The 25,491-nt window shown below is 40.6% G+C and overlaps 1 protein-coding gene across 2 annotated transcripts in view; it reads left to right on the plus strand.

Moving 5' to 3' along the window:
• Positions 1-25,491, plus strand: part of EIF5B (eukaryotic translation initiation factor 5B) — a 78,571-nt gene that overhangs the window by 43,959 nt on the left and 9,121 nt on the right. For both annotated transcript variants that reach the window (XM_089688108.1, XM_089688109.1), the window contains 13 exons: positions 2,874-2,945; positions 4,280-4,578; positions 7,349-7,456; positions 10,104-10,214; positions 10,672-10,739; positions 12,031-12,172; positions 12,298-12,429; positions 12,564-12,746; positions 12,826-12,987; positions 13,122-13,253; positions 13,350-13,481; positions 16,394-16,470; positions 23,885-24,049. In XM_089688108.1, the coding sequence (XP_089544234.1) occupies positions 2,874-2,945; positions 4,280-4,578; positions 7,349-7,456; positions 10,104-10,214; positions 10,672-10,739; positions 12,031-12,172; positions 12,298-12,429; positions 12,564-12,746; positions 12,826-12,987; positions 13,122-13,253; positions 13,350-13,481; positions 16,394-16,470; positions 23,885-24,049 (1,783 nt within the window). The remainder of the gene's footprint in view (positions 1-2,873; positions 2,946-4,279; positions 4,579-7,348; positions 7,457-10,103; positions 10,215-10,671; positions 10,740-12,030; positions 12,173-12,297; positions 12,430-12,563; positions 12,747-12,825; positions 12,988-13,121; positions 13,254-13,349; positions 13,482-16,393; positions 16,471-23,884; positions 24,050-25,491) is intronic.

A 25,491-nucleotide genomic window follows, 5' to 3' on the forward strand; every position in this document is an offset into this window, starting at 1 on the left:
TTCTAGACAAATTAGAAACGTATTTTCCTAACAATAAGCAAATATTGAAAACTGCATTCTAAAAAAGAAAAAAAATCTCAACATTTGACTGCCATTGGCTAATGCAGTTTCTTCTGTGTGGATGATTATATTACTTTTTGCTGAATTTTTACAGCTCTGATATCTAAATTTGTTTCACAGAAATAATATGACACTATGAGTAGTTATCTATTCTTTATTAGTTCATTAGTACTATTTTTGTATTGACTGTAAAAGTGCCAGTGAATGCTCGGTCTTTTACAGACACTACATCTCTTTTCATGCCTGAAAGACAGCAGTTTTATTCTGTGTGCATTATTCTTTGGTTTGATTATAGATTTATTGTGCACAAAGGCTTTTATATGGACAGTCCAGAATGTGATTTTTTACAGCTTTCATAAATCATTAATTCATTGTGCTATCATAATAAACTGTTTCTAGGTTGAAAAAAAGAAAATGGCCCAACCGTGTTTGGCGGAGCATTGTAGTGATCCAGGAAAATTAAAACTAATGCTTCAGATTTAGTTAATGGATTAAAGCTTAAACATTTTTTACCATTCCTTGTAGTAAGGTGAAAATTGTTGAGGCATCAGTATCCCCTCTCATCCCCCCTTTTACTTACCTCATTGGATCCAGCGCTTTACCCGTCTGCAGGTCTTCTCTCACCTCACTTGCTGGTCTCACTGGCTTTGCTGAGGCAGCAGAAGCCTTTGGGGGGCAGGCTGAGTCCCTCTGTCTGTGCCAATAAACGCAGACAGCGAGGCTCAGGAGTGGCTTTCTATGGGGGCACTTGGTGGAGGGGATGAGCCAGGAGTGCCGTTGTGGGACTGAGAAGAGGAGGTTCGAGGCTGCTCTGTGCAAAACCATTGCACACAGCAGATAAGTATACACCAGTATTTTTTTTTTTTTTTAAATAACAAAGCATTTATAATCACTTTAACCAAAAGGCATATTTTTCTTATTCATTTAAAGGGAACTTATCAGTATTGAAACAAGGGGGCTACAATTGAGGACTTGCTACTTATTCATTAAAAGGGAACCTATCAGTATTGAAACAAGGGGGCTACAATTGAGGACTTGCTACTTATTCATTTAAATGGAACCTATCAGTATTGAAACAAGGGGTCTACAATTGAGGACTTGCTACTTATTCATTTAAAGGGAACCTATCAGTATTGAAACAAGGGGTCTACAATTGAGGACTTGCTACTTATTCATTTAAATGGAACCTATCAGTATTGAAACAAGGGGTCTATAATTGAGGACTTGTGTATGAATTAAGCCACCCAGAGCAAGTATATTTTTATATATTATGCCTGATGCCAGGAAACACCAAATATGTGCATGCTTCTTCCCAGGTCACCAGTTACTAAAGGAAGGATGATGGCAGCCCAGGTTCATGTACCTTAAAAAGAGAAGTATGGCCAAAGCTTTTTTGACCATACTTTTTTTTTTTTGGATCACAGGAGTACACCTATTTCTACACTCCTGTGACCCAAATTCAGACATCTGAGTCGGTTCATGCTCTTATTTATTTATTTTAGTCTGACACTTTTTTATTTGAAAACCAAAAAGTTTCCAAAGTTTTGACTATTTTTTTCAAAAACCAACACGCAGTCAAAAAAACAAGCAAAACAAAAAAGGAAGAACAAAAATGGAACACCGTCTGACAAAGCGATACCATCAAAAAGTCTGTCACACAGGACAGAGACATTTAAAGTATTTTCAATGCAGATGAACCCATTACATGCACCAGTATCCTAATGCAAGTCATCAGCCGATTAATGAATAGACGAAGAATCACAAGAAAAAACTTATCAAAACTACACAAAGTGTTGTCTCTGTACCTATTTTTTTTTTTTCTATAATATACACATTTCTTCATCATTTACATATACAAAAAACATTTTCCAAACCCTTAATTACTTTTCTACCCCTGATTTATTCCCTCGACCTCCCCAAACCCACTCTAAAAGCCCACCCACCCCCTCAGATATCCCCATTTCCCATTAATAGACCCACCCACTCTGCATACTTCTATTAACTCTTTTCCTAAATAGAATATACAAGTTCTTCCTCCTCTTTCTCAATTGTTACTTCGTAGCTCTCGCTACAAAATCTTCCCATTTTCTCCACTTCTTAAAAAATAGCCCCATCTTGTCTTCTTGCGTGTAATATAATTTCTCCATCTTACATGTCTGATTTGTTCTTTCTACCCAATCCTCCTCCCTCGGTGTCTCTGGTCTATGCCAAAACCTAGGAATCAGACCTTTTGCCGCGTTCAAGTAATGCCATACACCGGAGTCTTTGTATCTATTTACTGGTAGATCTGTACTATGTAATAGACACACCTCTGGGTTCAATCCTATTTTTATCCCAGTGATTATCTCAATTAATTGGACTATTTTCTCCCAGAAGGCTTGTATCATTGGGCACTCCCACCATAAATGTCTCTCTACCTATTAGTCTCATTTACCTTCGGAAGATATAAACCACAAGGGTCCGTAAGTGGAACAAAATATTAAACGGGCAAAAATATTTTACTGCCAAAGGATTTAGGAGGTCTGACATTTCAGGGCAGACCCCATCCTATCTATTTATGTGTGTGTATGTGTGTATATATATATATATATATATATATATATATATATATATATATATATATATATATATATATATATATATTATAATTAATTAATTACAATTAACTTTTCATACCAGCAGGTGAGTTAAAAGTAGAAAAGATGTATTTGTCTTTTATTATGTATTTTCTTTTTTTCCTTCAATTGCTTGGATTAGGCCCAGTTCAGTTTTATACTATGTTTCCAATTTATTGATCTCTTTAAAACCCTTAGAAGCAGAGGCAGAGGAGGAAGCTGGTGTGGATGATTGGGAAGCCAGAGTGAGTGACGAAGAAGGCGAGAAAGGTTTGAGTTTACCTACACTAACATTATGTTCTACAATCTACATAAATTGATGTTTGTGCTAATATTTGTTACTGTATCACTGGATATGTAAAATCAGAAAATAATTCTTTTTACATTCTTAAAAGTATTCAGAAGTCTATGATGTGCAAGGGAAAACTGATTTAGCGACTAGATATGCAGAATATGAATAAGACTGAGTCAGCAGACCTTTTAAGGACCCAACTTTAAAAGGTCAGGGAGAAAATAAAAACTATTCCTTACGTCTCTGCAACATTTGCACATTTATCTCGTGTTTTAACTCTTTAAAATTGCTGTATGTTCAAAAAAAGAAATTTTGATCCTCAGAAATCCAATGTGCGCCTGTGTTTTGAACTGACTACAGGATGTCTTTTCTGCACTAAAATTCCAAACAAAGTTATCGACACTCCCTGCTAGACCACAGAACCTGATTTCTTCCGCACCACTATGTCCCACTGCACTTGCATACATCGATTTTTTTTTTTCCCCAGCTAAGAAATGCTGCCTTGATTTCTAAGAGCCTGTCCATGCACTGCGTATTGGGAAAGTGCTCTTGGGAGATGTAGTTCTGGGGGTGTGCCTACTTCAATAGGAACTGACCACCTGCTTCAATAGGAACTGACCTCTGCAAGAATTTTACAAGCCTTCTGAGGATATCAAAGGGATTAGTAAATGTTGCTCTTACTAAAGAAACAAGGTGACAAAAAATGTTAATGATGGTACATTTTCTAGAAGGATAAAGGGAGGTTTAGCAATAATTTTTGAATAGTGTAGGACATACACTTTAGTCCTCGTGCACACTGGACATTTTTACATCTTCTATTTTTGGCTTTTGGTGTTTTTTTTCTACAGCCAGTAAACTCCCCAGCATGTTATCCTATGTGTCCATGCACATATAGGCTTTAATCAGCATTTTTTGACAGGGGCGTTTTTTGGCTGGAAAAAAACCCAGAACTAGTGGGTTTCTAGAGGTTTTTTTTTTTAGCTGTAAAAATGCTCTAACGTTGGTAAACTTGGATAAAATGCTGCAAACTGGCATTTTTGGGTGTTTTTTAAAGCAAAAATTTTATTTTTTTTGTGTAAAAGGCTAAAAAACCTTGAAAAACTCACATTTTTAACACGATTTTACACAAGTAATGCTACTGGCGTTATTATGATGCCCAGTACGCATGGAGCCTTCATGTAGCCAAGATCACTGCCAAACTGGAACATCTGTCTGAATGATAACACCAACTTAGATTATACAAGGTCCTTGTTGTCGCTGAAAAGAATGTGCAGATATCTGGCCTAATGGTTCTGTCTGTTGTGCTCCTCAGACACAAAGAAAGTCCACATAGAAGTCCAGGAAAAAACAAATGAAGAGGAAGAGGATGATGAAGAGGATGAAGATGATGAGGATGAGGCAGAAACCGAAGATGATGAAGAGGAAGAAGAAGAAGGGCAGAGCAGTGAGGATGAGAAATCCTCCGATGAAAAACCAGAGTCTCAGCCTGTGGCTTCCAAACCAGCAGAGAAGAAGCCAGGGAAAGAACAGAGTTCAGATTCAGAGTCTGAATCTGACGATGATCGCACCAAAGAAGAGCGGGTGTATGACAAAGCCAAGAGAAGAATTGAGGTGCTTATATTTTCTTTCCAAATAAATGCTTTTTCTTTCCCTATGAAAATTTGCAGCTTACAAGCTCATGTTTTGAATTATTTTCATATTTAGTGTAAAGCTGTGAAGATAGAAATATAGGAATAAAATACGTGGTCTTGTTTTGTTGTAAGTCAGTGACTGACTAGATAGAAGCGGTAGCAGTGCCAGCATATACGTGAAAACAGTTAAGCAATGGCAGCTATTATTATACATTTATGTTCTCACAGGTTCACTCTAACCTTTTGCTCTCCAGAGGATTTACCCATCCTCTCCTTCCTGACCAGACCATTTTTTGCGATACGGTGCTGTGTTATTTTAACTGACAGTTGCGCGGTCATGCAACGCTGCACCCAAATTAATTTATGTCTTTTTTTATTTAAGAGCTTTCTTTCGGTGGTATTTGATTGCCTCGGCGGTTTTTATTTTTTGCGCTATAAACATAAAAAGACCGACAATTTGGGGGGAAAAAAAACAATATTTTTGACTTTTTCCTATAAAACAAATCCAGTAAAAAAAATAAAAAAATCTAATTTTTTGATACATTTAGGCCAAAATGTATTCTGCTACATGTCTTTGCTATAAAAAAAAATCCCAATACATGTTTACATGAATGCTATAGCGTCTACAAATGGTGGTATATATACTGGAATTTAAATATTTTTTTTTATACTACTAATGGCGGTGCTTTATAGGGAGACTGTGGTGGGCATTCTGACATCCCCAGTTGCACTAATACAGTGATCAGTAGTAATAAAAAGCACTGACACTGTACTAATGGCACTGGGCAGGAAGTGGGTAACGTGAGGCGATCAAAGGGTTGACTGTGTGCTTTTTTTACTATGTTGTGCTGTGTGTATTCTACTAGGGAAACATACATAGCAGAGCAATACAAAGCAGCATGTCGGTGCTGATAGGGGAGAGATCTGTGTTGTTTACACACAGACCTCTTCCCTTTCACTCGGCGATTGCTGGGTGCCGGCGGGGAATCTCTGGCCCGGACCCGATGACAGAGAGCTGTAGCCGCCAATGGCGGCGTGCGCACCCCCTACCTGGAAACGCAAAATTACGTGTATATATACGTGAATTTGCAGAGCCCTGCAGTAGTTCTGCTCTAGGGTGGTGGGGAACCGGTTAAAGTGACACTAAACAACATTCTTATTCTTCAAAAATAATCTGTACGCATGAAGTACTTAATGTCCCTGTATTTCTCATGAAATTGTTGCTTATTGTGTTTTTCTGCTTCCATGTAACATCCTCTGTGAGCTCTCCTTTTCCTTCTTCTATTTATGCACTTCAAGCAGTGCATTTTAGTTGCAGTCATGTGCATTGCTCCAGGAATGCTACAAACCCCCTAATTCATAGTCCCCAGACCATCTTGGGAGCTAGCATGAGAGGATGGCTATGTTCCTATATACAGTGGAACCATGAAGAAAAAACGTAGCCACCCTCTAACAGGAAGTCAGATCATGACCGAAAAATAAATGTGGGGATTTGGAGGGGGCTGAGAACAATAAACGGTAATTTTTTGAGTTAAGAATACATACTTTGAATATAATTTTTTTAAACAACATTTTAGTGTCAAGGCAACACATTTGTGTGTTATAACACACATAAAAAAAATGTAAATCCCTCTTTTTCCCCATTTTACAAAAGTGATCACATACCCTCTGTCCTCAGCTGCATAGGGAGCATAGAGAGCTAGGGGAAGAGAAATAGCATTACACTAATCTTCCCGGTGAATGGCTGTGTGTTGATGGGGGGAGGTATGTGTCACCAAAAGTCTGGTCATTGGAGGAGAGCAGGTTCATTCCTCAGCTCAGCTAGAAAACTGACCATGCAGTGCATTCCTGCCTAGTGTGGTCAGTTTTCAATAGGAAAGCAGATGGACTGGCAGGAACACCAGGGATTTCACACAAAGGAAACAATACAAAGAGAACAGGACACTTTTTTTTTAAAACAAGTACATGGTACAGCAAGAATATGAAATGCTGTTTACGGCGCCACCAAATTATGGTGCAGCTGTGCATGTCACCCAGTCAGCTTCTAACTTCAGCTTGCTCAATTTAGCTTGGACAAATTCCCCCCAAAAAACAAAAAAAACCATAGCTGTTTGGCCTCTATGCATAGCTGCACCAGATTATGCACTCAAGCTTTAGTAAATCAAACTCTTTTATGTATGATATTGACCAGGGAGCAGTTTCTAAAGTCGTTCATTGTAATTGTTCTGCAGATGCTTTATAATGCGTGCATATGTGCGTAATATTTTGCATGTTCAGTGACAAATTCTAGGGTATAATAAAAACAAGGGTGTTTTTATTTTAGTCAGTATACAAGATATTACTTTCTTTTTTCACATGATTTAACATAATCCACCATGAGTTCTTGGTGAGTCTTGATGAAGGAATAAAGCACAATCACTGTGCTGCCCTACTAAGGTAAATGCATAGGCTGTATGTTTAGTAAGCAGTTATGGCTGACCATATGTGCATATATATAACTGTAAACCAACCTAAACTGCCTAAGCTTTGCGTGTATGTACTATGTATCAGATTTTGGTGTAATCTGCATAAATTGCTTTGTGGTGTGATTTTACAAGTTTCAGATACCTTTACCGAAGTGCTGTAGCGAGTACTTCAAAAAAAGGTTGGTGTTCATTATAAGACCCTTACATACATTTGGCCAGTCAAAAGTAGTTAGCTGTTAACCAAATGTAATTCAGAATTTTGACGCATCACATTTTTTCCTTTAGAAACGACGTCTTGAAAACCTGAGAACTGTAAATTTTCAAGTCCTACGCTCACCAGTCATATGTGTACTTGGCCATGTAGATACTGGGAAGACCAAAATCCTGGACAAGGTATACACATCCCTGCATTTCTGTTTTAAGTGTTGAATTACAACCATTGTGAAAGTGACATGTTTGCCCTTTCTAGCATGCTTTAAAGGTATAACTAAAGGCAAAAATTTTTTTGTTTTAGTTTTGGATACAGTGGAAAGGGATTAGAACACCTGTCAGGTTTTTATTGCTGTCAGTACCCCTGTTAGGGAGATTCACTCTCTCTGTTTGTTCAGTTTATCGCTAACACCAGAAATGAAAGTAAAAGAAAATCACAAATTTTGATTTGTCATCAGAACAGGAATACAGTGGAAATCTTCCAATTGGGACACTAGCAAAAAAAATGGAGTTATAACCATTTCCTACTGTATCCCAAATGGAAAAAAAAAAAGTTTTTCCTTTTAGGTCTACTTTAATGTACATCTTAACCCAAATCAAAAAATGTAAAACATTGCAGCCTACCAGTACTTAAGTGTAGTAGCTGCATTAGTTTTCTCTTCAGGTTTGACACGCTTTCCCAGTTACACACTTCTTGTCCCAGGGTGACAATGTACACTTGCTGTAATAATATCTTCTTCAGTAGCAGTGTTGTCACATAGGCTGCTCTCCTGAATTTGGACTACAAATACCTCTCCTTGTCCTCATGTTGTTTTGTGGTTCACAGAAGATAGCTGGGAAAGCAGATACCTTTGTTTTATGATATTTTAAGTACATGAAAGAAGTTACAGGGACACTAGAATTCTAGCAGGATCAGTGGTAACTTTTCTGCCCTTGCTGAAATTGTACTTCGCTGCAATTTATAAAATGTTTATTTTGGGTTTAGATATATTTTAAGACAGAAGTGTCCACCCTGTGGCCCACAGCGGCTGTGAATGCAGACCAACACAGAATTGTAAACTTAAAAATGTTTTATTTTGTAAAAATGCATTTACACTTAGAGGACACATGGCTGGAGAAAAATTTGACAGTGTCTCTTTATTGGACTTTTTACGTTTTATCTTCTTAAAGTGGATTTCCACTCACTCTGTAAAAAAAATAAAAGTCAGCAAAAACTGTAGCTGCTGACTTTTAAAAAAACAGCCACTCACCTGTCCCACGATCCCAAGGTGCCCCCTGCCGCAGCCCGTTTCACAGGCCGTCCTGTATTCCAGGCGCTGGCATCTTCGGTGTGGGCACCCGGCTGTGACAGCTTGCAGCTTCACTGCCAGGTGCCCACTGCGCATGTACGAGTAGCACTGCGCTTCCTGAATGGCCCCGTCATCTTCTGGGACCTGTCCTGTATCCCACAAGACTACGGGGAGGGAGGCTAGAAGGACAACTTCCGATCGCAGCGGAAGTGGGAGCGGGTACTCCCCCCCCCCCCCCCCCCCCCCCCCCCCGCTCACATAGGTGCCAATCCTTAATGGGGAGCAGGGGACCAATCTAAAAGCGGAACTTCCCCTTTTGGGTGGAACTCCGTTTTAAAGAAAAATATCCCACTCTTCACAATCCTGCCCTATTCATGTCATCAGTTTTCAGCAGCACCTATATTTATGAGCAGCTATTTTCAAGGATGAAGCACATGAAGGGCACAATTGGAGCCAAAATATCTGATGAGCACCTTGAGAATTTCCTGAGAATTGCTACTACATCCACTGAACCAGATATTGATGTGGGCAGCACAGTGGCTAAATGGTTAGCACTTCTGCCTGGCAGTACTAGGGTCATCGGTTCAAATCCCAACCACGACACCACCTGCCTGGAGTTTGCATGTTCTCTCTGTGCCTGCGTGGGTTTCCTCCGGGTACTCCGGTTTCCTCCCACAGTCCAAAGACATGCTGGTAGGTTAATTGGATCCTGTCTAAATTGGCCCTAGTATGTGTATGTATGAATGTACATTAGGGACATTAGATTGTACGCCCCTTGAGGGTTAGGGACTGATGTGAATGTACAATATATATGTAAAGTGCTGCGTAAATTGTCGGCGCTATATAAGTACCTGTAATAAATAAATAAATGTGTCAGTTTATCAAAAACAGTGTCAATTATCAAAGTTGTATTACTCCGATAGTTACATTATCTACATCAGTGATCGTTAACTTGAAATGCCGAATTCTTCTGCATATCAGCTATCCTTATTGTGTATTTTATGTATTGCCCCTGTTTTAGGATTACACAAGTTGCATCACTGATTTCTGCTGGTGCCTGACAATAGTGTGTTTTTTTTATCTGCTTAAGAAAGGCCTTTCTTAGTAAATGTTACTTTCTCTTCCCGCAGTGCTGATACCAAGTGGCTGTAGGAGCTCCACTGGCTGAAACATCTTTAGCAGTACACTTTTGGGTGTGTCAAATGCTGGTCCGGTTTTTTGTCCTCGGCTCCCACTTCCCTGCTGTGTCCTTTTAGTGATGTAGGAATTTGATTAATATTGTCTATTGTAAGGGTCTGAAGCCCTCCATGTGCAGAGGGGGCACCCAGCACTCCCGATAGTGTCCGAAGCTGCAGATGTTTAGCCGGTGTTGCTCCTGAATGCAATGGGTTGTGGTGGCTGGAAGGGCAAGAATAAACCTATAGAAGGACAGTTTCTTTAACAGATTTAATAAAGTGACCCTCTCTTTAATGCCTTCCACCTTTTTTGTTTGTCATTTTGTTTTGTATTATCCTCACCTTTTTTTTTTTTTCTTTGAAAAGTTGCGCCATACTCATGTACAAGATAGTGAAGCTGGTGGGATCACTCAGCAAATTGGAGCAACAAATGTTCCTCTGGATGCTTTAAAGGAACAGACTAAAATGGTTAAAAATGTAAGTATCACTTCAGTACAAGACATTAATTAGATATGCGATTTATTAGAAGTTGCATTCTTATTCTGTGAAGCTGACTAGATTTGAGGGAAACCTTTTAAAGAAATTAAGTCTTAGACATCTTTATGAATAAGAGTGCTTGGTCTTCTTCCTGGCCTTTCAGTACACGTGGACATAATTGAAATGTTACTCCTGCACATTTCCTGGTCAATAGGCTGTGCTGCTGAAGTGCAGCTGTGCTTTTTGGAACATAGTGGGAAACATTTCAGGATTTTACTGTGCAGTGAATCTGTATATTTGTATTTTTTTTTTGGGAAGGGGGGGTGATTAATTTCAAAGTGGCTAGTAACATTTAGAGACTGTAGATGGCTGGCAGTGGAGGAAAAGTTACTTATAAATGTGTTTATTGAATGTTTGTTATTACCAATCTGCTCATAGTTGTTGACATTTAATTCAGTTTGACAGGGAGAACATGAAGATTCCAGGAATGCTGATCATTGACACTCCCGGCCATGAGTCTTTCAGGTATTTCTTAGTATATTTTTAGTAGTCATTTAAGAAAAATCTTTACTATGTAGTTCAGTATGTTCTTGTAATGGTTTGGATGCTGACTATCTAATTGAAACTTATCTGTTTGGGATGGGTTTGACTTCTTGCCTTCCACTCACAGTACATCCACTGTGGGTGGGTGGCACAGCCAGGCTAGGTGACGTACCCATATGTCGCCTAGCGCAGGCGCACTAGTGCACCCCTTGGGATGCCAGCCATTGAGCCCGTTACTGCTGTTTCCGGAGGACACAACGGATCATGGTGCTCGGTACCCAGCTGCTTTGAGCAGCCGTGGTAGAATGTGATTGCTATGACTGGTATTAGGTAAGAAAACTATTGTTTGAAAAATCAATATTATGTAAGTTTGCTTAATGTTGTGATTGGACCACAGCTATCACATGGTACCCTGGCAGCCTGTACCATGTGATTAGTTGTAGCCAATCGCAGAATCACAACAGTAAGCTGTCAGAAATGGAAAGCCATTCATGACAGTTAATACTATTGCTTATAACAGTGATCATCATCATCATCAGTATGTTCAAAAAAAATGTAAAAGAAGAAAAAAAATGTTAGGAGAAAAAAAATGTAAACATTTTTTTACATACTGTCAACAGTCGTCATCAGTGATAACTACCACACCAGTCATACGATGACGCTGTACTGCGGTGGTGACAACAATATGTAAAAGTGGTTACAGCAACCATTTGCTTTGCTCACATAGGGAAAAGCAGCAGTTTTTCTAAACGGCTGCCCCCTTGGATTTATAATTGGGGTTGTAACAAACAAAGGAATCTGGTTTCTGTCGTGTTCCATACACCCCACCCCAGCAACTGCTTATGTCTAGCTTCCCTTTCCTAAGTCACCTTGATTGAAGATTGTAAAGGGTTAAGCACTCTCTTCCCACCGCTACGTGACAGTGCTAGTGATTGGATGCTTAGGCATCTAGCACAACATTGTAGGAGAAAGTTGAGCAAGTCACATGCTCCACATACCTGACAGTACCCAGTGTATGTCTCTTTGCTCCGGGGAACTAAACAGTGTCCTGGGAGAGTGATGGAAAAGTTAAGGCATTTTGCATGACCAAAGCACAAGTTCACTTTAGGTCCCTGCAGTCAAACGTTCATGAAGTGAAAGTCAGATCTTCAATATTGTTTAGCTTCCTGATGAGATGTTTAACATAGTTTTGCTATTTGTGAATGTCTGCTGATCTTGCAAAGAAAATTAAGCGACCATTGCCGAGTATATTTTTCTGATTTTTAACCCCTAGTAACCTGAGGAACCGTGGAAGCTCACTGTGTGACATTGCCATCCTTGTGGTGGATATCATGCATGGGCTGGAGCCACAGACCATTGAATCTTTAAATTTATTGAAGAATAAGAAGTGTCCTTTCATCGTGGCTTTAAATAAGGTAAGGTCCGTTCTTATGTTTTGTTTTTTTTCATTTCTATCTGTCTGATATAAAGTGCTCCCATATACTAAGTGACATAAAACAAAATTATAAATACTCTGCACTTGTGCTTTGAATAACCTCAGATTGACAGATTATATGACTGGAAGAAGAGCCCAGAGACAGACGTTGCTGCCACATTAAAGAAACAAAAGAAAAATACGAAAGATGAGTTTGAAGAGCGTACCAAGGCCATCATTGTTGAATTTGCACAACAGGTAACAGCTTCTCTGCTATAGGTAGTTTATGAAAATAATCTAGCCTTGGTAATATGTTTGCATACGCGGGCGGTGCTGTGTATCTAAGTTATAAATATAACCTCATATCTTGTTGTCATTGTGTTTTATTGAAGGGCTTGAATGCAGCATTGTTTTTTGAGAATAAAGATCCCCGCACGTTTGTGTCTCTGGTACCTACCTCTGCTCATACTGGAGATGGTATGGGGAATCTTATCAGCCTTCTGGTGGAGCTCACACAGACCATGCTTAATAAAAGACTGGCTCATTCAGAAGAGCTGAGAGCCCAAGTGATGGAGGTAAGAGACACATAACATTTTACCATTGTCCCTCACATTACTTTTTCCCACTGAATAATTTATTTCACTCTTTCTCTAGGTAAAAGCACTGCCAGGCATGGGGACAACCATTGATGTCATCCTTATCAATGGTCGGCTAAGAGAAGGTGACACTGTTATTGTTCCAGGTGTGGAGGGGCCAATTGTAACACAAATCCGTGGTCTTCTTCTGCCTCCTCCAATGAAAGAGTTGCGAGTAAAGGTAAAGTTTCTGAGATGTTTGCTTTGGTCAGTCCTAGGATTTTCCTCATGGATCGTGCAGTTTTACATTGTATGTATTGTAAAATAAGCAGAGATGCTGAGTATAGCTAAAAAGCTTTCCCTTCCCACATTTAGAATCAATATGAGAAACATAAAGAAGTGCTGGCAGCTCAGGGAGTGAAGATCCTTGGTAAGGACTTGGAGAAAACATTGGCTGGTTTACCGCTGTTGGTTGCTCACAAGGAAGATGAAATTCCGGTGCTGAAAGTAAGTCGTAAATGTAATTTTTTAATCTACAGTAGACCAATGTGGGTTACCTACCATCTCATTTTGGTTTAATTTTTTATTTATGATTATTTTTAGGATGAGCTCATCCATGAGTTGAAACAGACTTTAAATGCCATCAAGTTGGAAGAAAAGGGTGTTTATGTGCAAGCATCTACACTGGGCTCCTTAGAGGCCCTGCTTGAATTCTTAAAGACCTCAGAAGTGCCAGTAAGTGTCACACCTTTTTATTACTTAAATGACTGTGTTATTTTATGGTCTGATCAGAGTTTAGTGAATTGATTTCATTGTTGTTGGTTGGGGATCCTGTGGTTTATGTACTTTATAGACTATAGTAGGCTTTAGATCCCAGCAATCTGGTCAGGATCTTTCCAGAGCCTGGAGCGGCTCTGCCACCTCAGCTGACAGTAGGCAGTAGCCCGCTATTACCTGACTGGCATAAATCCATTAATTAACTACTTGCCAACCGCAGATAGCCGAATGGCAGCTACACTGCGGCCGGCCAGTTCTGGGAGGGCATCATATGACGTCCTTCCAGAACGCGCTCTCCTGCGTGCCTCCGGCGATCTCCGTGATCGCTGTGTCCTACGGACACAGCTGATCATGTGATGTGGTAAAAGGCCAATCACAGCGGCCTTTTACCACGTGATCAGCCATGTCCAATGACACGCTGATCACTGGGAAATACAATTGCCGGTTCTCGGCTGCACTTTCCTTGCGCTGTCAGAGCGCGAGGAAAGTACTGCCGAGAACTGGCAGTTGTCAGAGCAGGGATCGGCACGATCATCAGGGCACTGATGATCAGTGCCCTGATGATTGGTGCCCAGCAGTGCCACCCACCTGTGCCCAGCAGTGCACCCACCTGTACCCAGCAGTGCCACCCAGCAGTGCCACCCACCTGTGCCCAGCAGTGCCATCCAGCAGTGCCACACATCTGTGCCCAGAAGTGCCACCCACCTGTGCCCACCAGTACCACCCATCAGTGCAGCCCAGCAGTGCTGCCAGTCAGTGCCACCAGTCAGTGCCCAGCGGTTGTGCCAGTCAGTGCCGCCTCATTAGTGCTGCCTATCAATGTCGCCTTTCAGTGCCCATCAGTGCTGCCTCATCAACGCACATCAGTGAAGGAGAAAAATTACCTGTTTGAAAAATGTTATAATAGAAAAAAAGAAACTTTTTTTTTTGCAATTTTTTTGTTTATAGCGCAAAAAGTAAAGTGCACAGCGGCGATTAAATACCACCAAAAGAAAGCTCTATTTGTGAGAAAAAAATGATACAAATTTCATATGGGTACAATCTTGCATGACCACGCATTGTCATTCAAAGTGCAACAGCGCTGAAAGCTAAAAAAATTGACCTGGTAAAGAAGGGGGTATAAGTGCCCGGTAGGCAAGTGGTTAATAATGTATATATAGAGCTGCTAGCATTCAATTAAGTTTCCTGTTCACGTTGTCAGTTGTTGAACTATTTTACTGCTGTTTTTCCACCTGTTAGTGGATTGCTGGTTAGCTCTCCAGTTTCCCCTTGGTGCTGCTTTCCCTGTCATATTCTCGAAAATCAGGTTGATCCTTTGTCCTCCCCTTGGTAGTGGCAGTTTCTCTAACTTGCAGAGGACATTTCCCTACTTTTGTTGATTCGGGTGTTTGTTCCTTCAGATACCTCTGACAAGCGATAATCTTCTATGTATTGATCCTATCAGTGGTTGTTGCCCACCCTTCAGTTTGCACTGCTTTTGGATGTTGCGGCTGTAATAGAGTTCCTGTGTCTCAGTAAACGATAAAGAAAATTAAGATTTTTGTAATTACAAAATCTTTTTTCATGTAGTCAATTGATCTGTGTATTGCTTTCTCATAAAACTCAGGCATGTTAGCTAAGGGAAGGGTTATAGGGGGGTGGCTGACAACTTTTTCTGTTTGCCAGTGTCCCACCATCCTGTAGGTGGCAGTGTAACCTTAAGTAATATAGTTCTTCTGTCCTTCAGTAGCCTTGCAGCAAAAATAATTCCAAAATCCATATTTTAATTACATTTGTTTTTTGTTTGTTTTTTTAACCACTTGCCCTCCAGAGGACTTACCCCCCCCCCCCCCTTCCTGACCAGGCCATTTTTTGCGTTACGGTGCTGCATTACTTTAACTGACAGTTGGGCGGTCATGCAACGCTGCACCCAAATGAAATTTACGTCCTTTTTTTCCCACAAATACAGTTTTCTTTCGGTGGTATTTGATCGCCTGTGCGTTTTTTATCTTTTGCGCTATAAAAAAAAAAAAGTCTGACAATTTTGAGAAAAAAACTAAATTTTTTACTTTTTGCTATTGAACATGTCCAGTAAAAAAATTTATAAAATCAAATTTCGTCATAAATTTAGGCCAAAATGCATTCTGCTACATGTCTTTGCTAAAACAAAATCCCAATACCTGTAAATTAATTGGTTTACGTGAAAGTTATAGCAATTACAAATGGCAGTATAGATACAGGAATTTTTTTTTTTTTACTAGTAATGGTAGCGATCAGCAACTTATAGCAGGACTGCGGCAGGCATTTTGACACTGGAGGGAAATGACTTGGTGCAGTTGGAAGTGTCTAGCAGAAATATGGAAGCTTGCTTTATCTACGCCATTCTCATTCTGATCCTGACTTAACAACCAAGTGAGTGGCTGACCTGGAGCAAGCATGCAAACACTGAAATCTGCAATTTCTGAACTGTTGTCAAACATACTTGCTCCAGGTCAGACAACTCCATAGGTAGTTAGGATAGCAGGATGACAGTCCTGGAAACTGCACCCTTCCAAACCAAGCAAGTGGCGCCCTCTATATATCTGTCACATGCAGGTTTTCTTTAAAATGGTGATAATCCTGCCTAAAGTACAAAAGTATAGGAAGGACAGGAGAAATGACCATAGGAATGCAAGTTTTTTTTTTTTTTTATATCTTTTAATGGTTCTTTGCTTCTGTTTTGGGCTAAAAGAATGAGGCTTAAAATATGGGTTGATAATGATTATTAAAACCCCACTTTATGCTAAACTGACAGCCAGGTGGATACAGTAAACATTTATCACGGTTTCTCAATTTTTGTATCACTTCTTCACATACATGCAATGTGTCATCTGACTTTTTTATTCCTCTAGTATGCTGGAATTAATATCGGACCCGTTCATAAAAAGGATGTAATGAAAGCTTCTGTGATGTTGGAGCATGATCCTCAGTGAGTACTTTACTTCCATGAGCAGCATGTATATAAGTATGTTAAGCATCTAGCATGTACAAATTGTTAGCAGAACAGGAGAAATTCACTAGTCATTGTGGTTGGCTAAAACTGGGAATGTAGAGCTATTTGGAAATATGTGTTGACTTCTGTTTGTGGATATATTTTTATTTCTGCTTCACTTAAATAAGGGAAGCTACTCTGTTACAGTTTTAGATGTAAATGCAAACTTAGATCTGGCAATTTGCATTTTCATTAAAGAAAAGTAGATTTATAAGTAAATACTTATATTAATCATACAGTACAGGACTAAAGAATTAATGACCAATTACAGCGATCACATGTCCACTAGTAAGCAACTGACTTGAATAGAATCCATTTCTGATAGCATTGTTTACTATTGTGATCTCTGTGATTGGCCATAGCTACTCCATGGTACAGTGGCCCTGTACCATGCAATGGCTGTGGCCAATCACTGCAATTACAATAGCAAACAATGAATTATGAATCAAAGCCTTTCATGACAATTAAAGCAATTGCTTTTACAGTGATCATCACTGTAACAAACTATCGCAGTTTTGTTTTTGTTTTTTTTACACACTAGTACCAGTCAGTCCCTAATCACCACCACCCACTGATCATCGCACCAGCCAGTGTCCCTGATCCCCACCACATTAGTTATATTGTCCATAATCGCCGCCACACCAGTCACTGTGTCTACATAAGGACTTGTTTACATGTGCAATGCTCTCTGAACAGCCATGCATGTTCAGTATGCTCTTCATAGAGCATGTGAAAGGTGGCGAGGAGGCATTGTTTTTCTTCCTCACCGCCTGCTTTAGCCCCTTGGACCCCACACAAGCAACCCCATTCATTTGATTGGGTCTCAGTCAGTGGGAGTAAAGGGGGTATAATTTGTGCCACAGCTGCGAACCAAAGCACCGCAGCCACAGCATGTGTACACTCCCAGTCGCTGCTTCTGCAGCTAAAAAAGTTGCAGTTGAAGGGTGGTTAAAGCCACTGCTCACCTCGAGGTTTTGCTGCCCCTAATATTGCAACCATTCACAGTTCTCTGATCACCACCACACCAGGCACTGTGTCACCAAACCAGTGTTGTTCCTGGTTGCCACCAGACAAGTGCAACAAGCAACAGTTTTTATGACCGCTGCCAAACAAGTACCAGTGTCACCAGACCATTGTATGCCAGCAGACCAATGCTTTGTTTGCTGACCATGTCTCTGCCTGCACCTGAACTGACCAATCTGCACATCTGACTGACTATGTTCCTGTGAGACACCAGTCCCGCCATCCTTTCTTTAGCATCCTCTTCTTCTTGTCCAGTGAACATGGCATTTCTTCGGGCAGCCACGTACCAGCAGGCTAGGCTTGCCTGGCTCATGTGAACAGGGACTGCTGTAGGTGACGGTACACTAAGCTATATTCCCTGACTACTCGTATAGAGGCAACTGTTACAGTACATTGGTTTTGGTACAGGTGGTTAAATTGAGTAATACACAAGATACAATATACAGTATATAATCAGTCTGAACAGTGAATAAGTCTCACATGTGGTATCCCCATACTCAAAAGAAGTAGTAGAATGTGCTTTGGATTTTAATTCAGCGTATGCCCATGCTGTACATGAGAAATATCTTATTAAATTACAACTTTTGTGCATAAAAAAAATAAAATTAAAAATTAATGTTCATCCTGCATTTTCCAAAAACTTGTGGCAAAAAAAATGAAGTATTTAAAGAATCACCATGCATCTTAGAAAATATCTTGGCGTGCTTGCTTTGCAAAATGTAGTCATTTTGTGGGTGTTTCCACTGTCCTGGTGCTCCAGGACATACAAATATGTGATTGGTAGGCAGGAAATTAGAAAAGTAGTTTATACTGCTTGAAAGCTCAAAGGTGCTCCTTGGATTTTGGGCCCTTCTATGCTGTGATAAAGTCTCACACGTGGTATCCCCATACTCAGGAAGCATAGCAAAATGTGTTTTTAATGTAATTAGAAGTATGCCTATGCTGTGTGTGAGACATAGCATATTAAAATGAAAACTTTGTGAAATAAAGACTAAGTTCATCTTTTGAAAAAAACTTCACATTTTTTTTGTAAGTAAAAAATGTGCATTTATCTATTTTATTTTTTTAAGGAGACCGCAGAGCTGTATTCAGCAGATTTTGGGTACAATGTCAGGCTCCTGCAGACTCTCTGAATTGCTGTCTGCCCATACCTTGTACAGGCAGACAGTTATTTGAGAGCAGGAAGAATCAATGGCTACAAAGGTGCACACCAGCTCATTGAGAACTGCAAGCTGTCAGCCTCATTGGCTGATGATACTTGTAGACATCTATGCACTGGAAAATGTGAATGAATGACATGGCCTTGTGAGCGGAGCTCCCATGTCCACGCCATTTTCAAATTGTGACAGCGGGTGTGTAAAAAGGATTCCCCACCTGCTCGGGGGGCAGCAGTGGAGAGGCTGTAGCTGCTGGAACATGCTAACAATCCACCCTAACAATCTGTGGAACATGTTTCAAAAGGTAAACTTATCCTTTAATTTATTCATTTTCCAAAAAAGTGAAAAAAAATTACAAACTCAAAATCCGTGCCTCCTACCTTGGACTGTCTACATGCCAAGGAAGGGTTGTTTGGGGTGCATTTGTACTGTCATGGCATTTTAGGGTCTCAAGAAATGATAGGCAGTCAGTACATCAGGACTGGCCAATTTTCAAATATATTTACTGTACCATAGTTTGCAGACTCTATTACTTTCATACAGACTAGAAAATATACACTGATTTTGGGTGATTGTTTTACCAAAGAAATTTAGCAGAATACATTTTGTACTAAATGAAGAGAAGAGATTTTATTCATAGATTTTTTTTCAAAATGTTCTGTATTTCTCATTTATATTAGGAAAAAAACCCCAGTGGGGATTAAAAGCCACCAAAAGAAAGAACTGTAAAAAAAAAATAATGTAATTTGTGTACAGTGTTGCATGATTAAATGCCATTCAAAGTGTGACAGTGCTGAAAACTTAAAAATGGCCTGGGCAGGAAGGGGGTGAAGTCCGGTATCGAAGTGGTTAACATACCAGTTACTGACTATATATGTCTTGGAACATTAATATTTCTCTTACGAGAGCGTGCTAAACACAAACGTGGTTTCAAGGCCCAGGCAGGGGCGGGCTGACAACTCATGGGGCCCCCGGGCAATAGGGGATCATGGGGCCCCTGTGTCCTTGCCCAAACTCAAAAAAGCCTATGAAAAAGGCACCAGGGGCATCTCATGGGGCCCCCTACTGACCCCGGGCCCTCGGGCAGTACCCAGGTTTCTAAATGGTCAGTCCGCCCCTGGGCCCAGGGTATGAGATGATCTACACTCTTTGTATTTTTCCAGTAGTAGTTATTGCCTCATTTTATTTGGCCTTTTAGGGGTGACATTATTCTAGGGTTTATTTCAAATTGGTGACTTTTTTTTTCACCCCAATACTGGAAGTTCCTGTCTGGCTAGTGATGTAGTGCTTATAAGACTCCTAACTGTACACTTCCAGCAATCGCAGAGACAGCCACAGGAACTCGGTGAGCATCTAGGTTTGATGCGATGCCTTCATCCTAGACATGCTAAACCCCCTTAGTCTGCATCCACTGTGTGAATTCCCCGTAGGGGATGATCCCCCCTTGGCAGTGGCAGATTACAGGTGCTTGGGAGTGTGAGCATATGGGATAAATGGTGAGAATTCAACTACAGGCCCTGGGGAAACTCTAAATTCCTCACAGGTTGATCACTGTTTCTATGTTCCAGAAGAAAGTCTACACAGACAACGCTCCAGCCCCCAGAACTGGACTCCTTCACAGGTACGCAAGTTGCTGCCTGGCTGACTAAAACCGACTTTTCTGTCTGAGCTATTCCAAAGGCTGGAAATGGCAGGTGCCAACAGTCGTCTCCTGACAATATTCAGGGGTTAGAATTTGAATTGTCTGATTTACTTACATTTTCAAAAGGCAAAGGGGATGCTGACATTTTAGCAGAGGCTGGTGAAAGATTTTTTACCACTAAAATTTTCTGAAGTTAATCCTTCCAGGCATCATCATCTACTTCTAGACCATCCTTTAATGCCTGACCCTTCACCTCTTAACCCACTGGACCTGCTCAGATGTCTTCTTCACAATTAAGGTTTGCCCTCACCCCTAGAGGTAGGAGGATCTCTACTAAAAATACTGCTTCAGCTTAGGGCAGAGGCATCTTGGTCCTTTACTTCACTCTCTGTCAGAAAGGTACACAAAAGAGGCTCTAATGCTGTCCTCTGTTATTTTTTGTTGCCTCTCTGTGCTTGCTTCTTTTCAAGTAGCAGACAGTTTCCCTACACCTCCTTGCAGCTTTACAGTCAAGGGGTGGTCATCTCCTTCCCCTTTAGGAACCCTTGTAGGTTGCATGTACTTCTTTTCTTAGGGCATGCTAATCACTTTCCCATTACTCTGCAAGCTATCATGTGAGTTAGTTCTCACTTAGTGTTGATAGGAAGCTCAATATTACAACATATTCCTATTCTTCATCCTGCAACTTGTGCTGTTTGGGTTTGCCAAACTCCTAGCCCCAAGGTACTGGTTTGACTTTGTATGCCCTTTCACCAACGCCTGGGCTCTTGCACTTCCTGTGTATACTTATTGCAAAAATGTGCTGCCATTTGTCTCCTAAGGATTACGCCCTTAAAAGGTCATTTGTAAGAGTGGAGCCTTTTTCTCTCTGTTGCCCATGGCAGCCATAGATTTGCCTTGGCTCCTCATATTTTCTACTTGGGAGCCCCCCCCTTCTCCTGCTACATAAGAACAAAGTAACCTGAAAGCCAGTCATTCTTGCTTTTGCCCTTCTTATCACCTTTTCATTCCCCTCCTCTCGTACTGTCTTGAAGCCACATCAGACAATTTTCACTTCGCCTAGTCAGTGAGGTCAGGACTGCCATCTATGGCTACCTGCCATGCCTTTCTTTGGGACCTTACTCTTCTTCTGTTTGCCTGCAGGATGGTCTCTCTATGGGATTTTTTCCCCTCCTGTTCCACCCAACTGGGTGGTTATTTTACCTTTTTTCTAGGGCCTCTCTCACAATGATGTCACATGGCGTGGCTCAATCCTACGCGTTTCATCATCAAAAGATGTCGGGCGTGACCTGCGCGAAGCATTTCTGGATATATATAGAGCTCGGAGGGACACTCCCCCTCGTTAGGATGCACTCCAATAACCGGAAACCAAGCCTGAGACGGGAAGTGAAAACAGATGGACTTCAAGAAAACACTCCTACTCATTGGAATGCGCTCCAATAATAGGAAGCAACCTCCAGCAAAGAGTGAAATTAACTGGGACGATCCCAATCCAAATAGTACATATAAAAAAAAAATAACTACTCTACGTCATCCAATAAATAAAAATAATAAATGTAGAGCTAATTTGAAATATATTAATTTGTGTGGCATCTTCAAATTAGAAGGCAATGAAATATCCATAACAAAGGGACAGAGCTATCTCTGAGGCCAAAAGGGACATAAGTCTTAAGGGAATAAATCCATGAGGTCTCCAATTTTTCATCTAACATGATTGCCCCTCCAATTCGGTATAAACCTATCAATTGCTAGAAACAAGGTGCCATCTGGGCTTTTATTGTGGTTATATTGCATGATGTTTAGATAGACTGTGATTGGGAAATCCCCTACATATGTTCCTGATGTGCTCATCCAGCCTGGTGCACAACATGCGCAACGTATGGCCCACATATTGTAACCCACACGGGCACTGAATCAAATAGACCACATTTTTGGTGGAACACGCAATGAAGTGTCCAATATTATAGGTTCTATGTGTACAACCTGATTGAAAGGTAGTTAACTTCCTAGACTTCTGAACATTGATATTACAAGCTCTACATTTCCTACATGGGTAGTAGCCCTTCATATTCTGAAAGAATAAAAGAGTTTTTAGGGAGATCTAGTACATTGGGGGCTACACTCAATATTAATGGTGGAACACCTCTAAACACAACGAAAGGAATGTCTGGTAGAAGTGGACCCAACACTTTATAATTTTTTAGCACCCTCCAATGCTTGCAGAGAATGTTTTTCACTACGTAGTGCTGAGTAGAATATGTTGTACAAAACGCATAATTGAAAGCGAAATTAACCTCAGTCAGCTGTTTTGGCCTCAACATATCCTCCCGTGATGTAGCATCAACTTGAAGAAAAGCCTCATTCAAGGCCTCGAATTTATAACTCCTATCCAGAAGCCGTTTTTTTTTTTTTTGGTAAATTAACCTCTCGCAGAAAGTCATCACGATGGGTGCAATTCCTTTTCAATCTTTAAAACTGACTCTTAGGAACTGACCTAAGGCATGCAGTATGATGGCAGCTCTTAACGTCAATATAACCAATTCGGTCCGTTTCCTTAAAAAACATCGAAGTCACTTTCTCCCCATTTTGAATTCTGATAGTAAGATCTAAGAAACGAATCTTGTTACTGGCCTCACGTTGAAGGCTAATACCTCTATCGTTAGAATTTAAATGGCCAATAAATTGGGGATCAAAATCACCTTCCCACAGGAGGAGGACATTATCTATGTACCTCTTCCAAAGCAACAACTCGGGCCTCCGTTCTTTATAAATGATTTCCTCCCCCCAATTGGTCATAAATAAATTGGCCATACTGGGTGCAAATTTGGCGCTCATGGCCACCCCCCTATTTTGTAAAAAATATGAGCCTCTAAACCAAAAATAATTATGGCCCATTGCAAAATCTAAGGAGAGAATGAACTCTCGCTGATATCCTCTCAACATAACATCCCTCCTAAGGAAGCAATCTACAGCCTTCTTCCCATGTTCATGCAAAATAATGGTATAAAGGGAGACCACATCGGCTGTGGCCAAAATATAACTCTTTCCATTCAATGGAATTCAATATGTTAATCACCTGAATAGTATCTTTCAAAAATGAAGGGGTGGTAAACACCACTGTTTCTGTTAATGACTGTGTTTCAGCCTGCATATGAAATTGATGATCATTAGCACGTGCTTGGTATAAGTGATTAATCATACACCCGACTTTAACCCTACAAAACCCCCGACTTTGTGCAAGTGTACTTAGTGCGCAAGTGTAGGAATTAATGCTGATTTGAACCAAAGGGTAGTTACCCTAAATATTGATTTAGTTTAGATTTTTTTCCCTGGTCGCTCACTTTGCAATTGTACATTGATAAAAATAAACAATTAAATTATATATTTTTGAAAACATTCTTACTTTACAGCATTTCTTCATATTTGCCAAAAACTTTTGTGTGTGTGTCAGTGTCAAAGAGCATCCTGTAGTTGGCTGGCAGTTACTGCTTGATGCTAATACCTCTTCTTTTTTTTTCTCTTTCTCTAGGTATGCTGTCATTCTAGCTTTTGATGTGCGCATTGAGAGAGAAGCTCAGGAAATGGCAGATAGTTTAGGTGTGCGGGTTTTTAGTGCTGAAATCATCTACCACTTGTTTGATGCCTTTACAAAATACAGGCAGGATTACAAGAAACAGAAACAGGAAGAGTTCAAGTGAGTGATGTGTTGTTAAAGCAAAACCCGGTTTGTGAAATATCTTTATAAGGGCTCGACTAATATTTGTTGTACTATTGCCTGCATTCTATGTTGTATGAGGGTGTATGTATGTGGCACATCTAATGCACTGTAGGCATGTCACATACATCTTCTGCACACAAGTGAAAGCTTCGGTACACTGTCTCAGCCCTGCTTGCACTGTTTTCTTCTTTTAACATGCCCTGATATTTCCCCTTATGTACAGGAGGTGCAGTATTGTAGACAAGGTACACAAGTACTAAGCAATTAATTGCAGTGGGACACATGTAGCATGGAGGCCGCAAAGCAAACAATCAGCCTGTAATTTTCATTTTCTGTCCTGCAGCAGAAAAGTAACAAATTATTCTTGAAACTGTCTGCGAAACATGCTTTGATACAGCTCTTATAAATTGGCCTCCTGGGGTTTTTATAATAGTTGCAGGATGAACATAGAAGTTGCTTAGCTTGGCAAATTAGCCATATATGTGTATATGTATAATATATATATATAAAATACACACTATATTGCCAAAAGTATTAGGACGCCTGCCTTTACACGCACATGAATCCCAGTCTTAGCCCGTAGGGTTTAATATTGAGCTGGCCCAACCTTTGCAGCTATAACAGCTTCATATCTTCTGGGAAGGCTGTCCACAAGGTTTAGGAGTGTCTATGGGAATGTTTGACCATTCTTCCAGAAGCGCATTTGTGAGGTCAGGCAGACGGCATGTCGGACGAGAAGGCCTGGCTTGCAGTCTCCACTCTAATTCATCCCAAAGGTGTTCTATCGGGTTGAGGTCAGGACTTTGTGCAGGCCAGTCAAGTTTCTCCACCCCAAACTCGTTCATCCATGTCTTTATGGACCTTGCTTTGTGCACTGGTGCACAGTCATGTTGTAACAGAAAGGGTCCATCCCCAAACTGTTCCCACAAAGTTTGGAGCATGAAGTTGTCCAAAATGTCTTGGTATGCTGACGCCTTAAGAGTTCCCTTCACTGGAACTAAGGGGCCAAGTCCAACCCCTGGAAAACAACCCCACACCATAATCCCCCCTCCACCAAACTTTACACTTGGCACAATGCAGTAAGGCAAGTACCGTTCTCCTGGAAACTGTCAAACCCAGACACGTCCATCTGATTGCCAGACAGAGAAGCATGATTCGTCACTCCAGAGAACACGTCTCCACTGCTCTAGAGTCCAGTGGGGGCGTGCTTTATACCACTGCATCCAACACTTTGCATTTTACTTGGTGATGTAAGGCTTGGATGCAGCTGCTCAGCCATGAAAACCCATTCCATGAAGTTCTCTGCTAATCTGAAGGCCACACGAAATTTGGAGGTCTTTACCTATTGACTCTGCAGGTAGTTAGCGACTTCTGCGCACTGTGCACTTCAGCCTGTGCTGCCCCTGCTCTGTCATTTT

Source organism: Staurois parvus, unplaced genomic scaffold (genome assembly GCF_062004578.1).
Source record: "Staurois parvus isolate SC_StPar_1 unplaced genomic scaffold, SC_StPar_1.0 ptg000446l, whole genome shotgun sequence".
Lineage (NCBI taxonomy): Eukaryota > Metazoa > Chordata > Amphibia > Anura > Ranidae > Staurois > Staurois parvus.